Below are 3,250 nucleotides of genomic sequence, written 5' to 3'. Positions count from 1 at the left end.
ATTTATATGCATGTATCTATGTATGTTTGTGTTTGTGTGTCTGTGTTTGTCCCCCTACACCATCGCTTGACAACCGATGTTGGTGTATTTACGTCCCCGTAACTTAGCGGTTCGGCAAAAGAGGGCGATATAATAAGTACTAGGCTTAAAAAGAATAAGTCCTGGCTCTATTTGTTGGACTAAAATCGTTGTTCCAGCATTGTTGCAGGCAAATGGCTGAAACAATTAAAAGAATAAAAGAGTAAAAGAATACGTGACGCAATCTCCAAATTAGGCATTCAATTAACCTTACAAGTATTACGACCAATCAACTTTTTGCCCGTGTACAGGACAGCGTGACTCCGCCCTCCCATACTGCTACAGTCGGAGAGTTTCATAATCACCATTCGTACTCTCAAAAAATATACAAAACTATTATTTGAAATGGAATCATACTTTTATGCCTTTATAGCTAAAGAATACTGTGTACTACAGGTGCATCTAGCCGCTCATATACTACAAAGAAAAAATATGTCTTTATAATATATTTGTCTTCATAAAATCTCTATGGTCATAATGGAAATGCCTTCTGTCGTATGTTTTTAATGAAAGTATGATATTTAATGTAAAACTAAAAAATAACAAGAACATTCACAACTTAGAACAGTATATGTTTTAACAGACGCGCAACTTATGACCTACAAACACAATAACAATAGTTTGACCTCCGGGTTGTTATAAATCATTTTGAATGGAAAACAAAACATAAAAATAACTACGAATAGCGAAGACATATCGTTCATATAAATTAGACTTATGAATAAGTCGCAAAGTGTATTCTTTGTGGTATTTTCAACAATTCCCTCAAATTTTCTCTATTCTTAATGGTATTGATACCATGCAAACACTATAATTTCGTTCCACTTATCAAGTCGAACAGTTGTAATTTTCTTCTGCCGTCATTGAAGTAACGCGAGCTTTAAACAGTTCAAGGATTTCAAATAATAAATTAAACCGGCTTTTGTGGAAAGTTTTACCAAACTGTTCTTCAAACAATAGTTGAATAAGTTGATTACTAGTGACAAATCTTTTAATTATCTACGTGTTCTAAGAAACTACATAGTATATGCATATGTGTGTATGCAAATATAAGTATATTAATACGCACACACACACATATACATAGCAAGAGAGCCATGAACATATATATATATATATATACATATATATATGTAAATGTTTTCGTAAGTGTATATGTATATATGTGTGTGTGTGTACATTAATGATTTTGTGTACGTACACGTACTTATGCGTAACTTTATGTATGTGTCTCTTCGTCGGCGTAATACAGTGAAATAGACAGAAAGAGATAAGAGAGAAGAGTGATAAAGGTGTTGTGAGGGTTAGAAGTGCCGAGAGACGATGCTTCGTGTAATAACAATTGTACAGTCTATTACAGAGTCGAAGAAGACAATGATAGGCTAACTAGCTTATATGCTTGCCTTAATCACACACGCTGCAATATATTACGCTGTAAAATATTTGGAATATATTTGTATATATACCTGTAAGTTTGAGAATATATTCGGGTATACACACAAACATGCACACACACACACATATATGTACACACACATATATATATATATATATTAACTTTGATAACTTTGATAGGTTTCGGCCAATATAGGCCCAGGCGATGTCTAGCACAATAGCACCACCTGGTGAAGTATTTTAGTCATATATGGGGCACCATGGCCCACTGTAGCAAAGAGCTATTATTGTTGGAGACATATCCGGGTGTAGGAGGTTGGACATAGCCACTCATATTAAAAAAGAGTACTGCTGGAATATCCCAATGAAAACCTCAATAAAATGTAAAGATAATAGACCTAATATAATGATTTGGGATAGAGAAGAGAATCTTTGTACAGTTGTGGAAATCAGCTGCCCAGTGCATGTTAACATAGACCTAAAGATCTGTGAAAAAATAAATACCTACGCTGAACTATTGAGAAATCTACAGTTACTCTATACAGATTACAAGTTCAGGTTTATACCTGTAATTATTGGAGTATTGTGATATGTAACACACTGGCTAAATATCAATACTGAGAAATTAAGCTTCTCAAATCCAGAAAGAAGAAAGCTGATTCGAACTCTACAAATTCAGTCCATCACTGGTATTGCAAAAGTCTCTGAAACTTTCCAGAAGTTTATTATTTATGTATATATGAGCATTTCTGGATATACAAGTATATTCATGAGAAGACATACATAAAACAAAACATACACATCTGCACACATACATACATAAATACATACATACATACATACATACTTACAAAAATACCCAGTTGATATTGAAATTCCAATGAAGGAGTTTTGGATCTAAGTTAGAAACCGGCTCTTTTTCAATTGGCAAGAAATCTTGAAATAATACTGGATGATTATATACATACATATGCACAAGCATGGATGGGAGCTGGATTTTCAAATTATAATGAAGCATAGGGTATTTGGAGATACTGTATGAGGAATAGTTCGGAAGACACGCAGATCAGAGCTCATTTGAAATTGAAAATAATTATAATTGAAATTGCTTAAAATATTCTAATATATTTGAAAAGAATCGATTACCCATCTGTTGTACTGTAGAAATTGGTAAGAAAACCAAACATTTACAAGAAAATGTATGCCTTATGCTATAACAGTGTGGAATCAGAAACTTGGAAACGAATTACTGGAATCTAATAGAAGATATATAAGAACATTTTAATAAAAGTTTGCGAGCAAGATTATCGAAAATTACATCAATGACAAAGCTGAAAGAAGCATTTAGCGACGGCAGGATAAACATGGATCAGTCTGTCGTTCATAATTTAATCAAATCCATGCTTAATCAGGTAAAAAATAGTGTCTTAGATAAAGAAGATGAATTTGTATAGAAGCTGTTGGTTAGTGGATATTTAAAAATGAAAAATAGTAGAAGAGTTTAACGTTGGAAAACACTTTAGAATTATTATGGATATGATTAAGTTTATAAGGTCTGAGTATATCATTTAAAAATTGTTATATTCCAAGTAAAAACGAAGAGAGGAAATTTAGTTTATTTTGGATAATTTTCTAAGAATTTATTACAAATTAAATCGAGGTTGCGTGTTAGTATCGTTGCTATAAATTTATTGAAGACCTCTTCATATGTATATTTATATATATGTATATATATATATATATATATATATATATATATATATATATATATATATAT

The 3,250-nt window shown here is 31.8% G+C and overlaps 1 protein-coding gene across 1 annotated transcript in view; it reads right to left on the bottom strand.

The window, feature by feature from the left end:
• Window positions 1-550: 550 nt before the first annotated feature.
• LOC106869302 (uncharacterized) overlaps window positions 551-3,250 on the bottom strand; it is a 53,367-nt gene continuing 50,667 nt past the window's right edge. The window contains exon 2 of the mRNA XM_014914981.1: window positions 551-610. Within this exon, the coding sequence (XP_014770467.1) occupies window positions 551-610 (60 nt within the window). The remainder of the gene's footprint in view (window positions 611-3,250) is intronic.

Source organism: Octopus bimaculoides, chromosome 10 (assembly GCF_001194135.2).
Source record: "Octopus bimaculoides isolate UCB-OBI-ISO-001 chromosome 10, ASM119413v2, whole genome shotgun sequence".
Taxonomy (NCBI): domain Eukaryota; kingdom Metazoa; phylum Mollusca; class Cephalopoda; order Octopoda; family Octopodidae; genus Octopus; species Octopus bimaculoides.
This window is presented reverse-complemented; position numbering and strand designations above follow the sequence as displayed.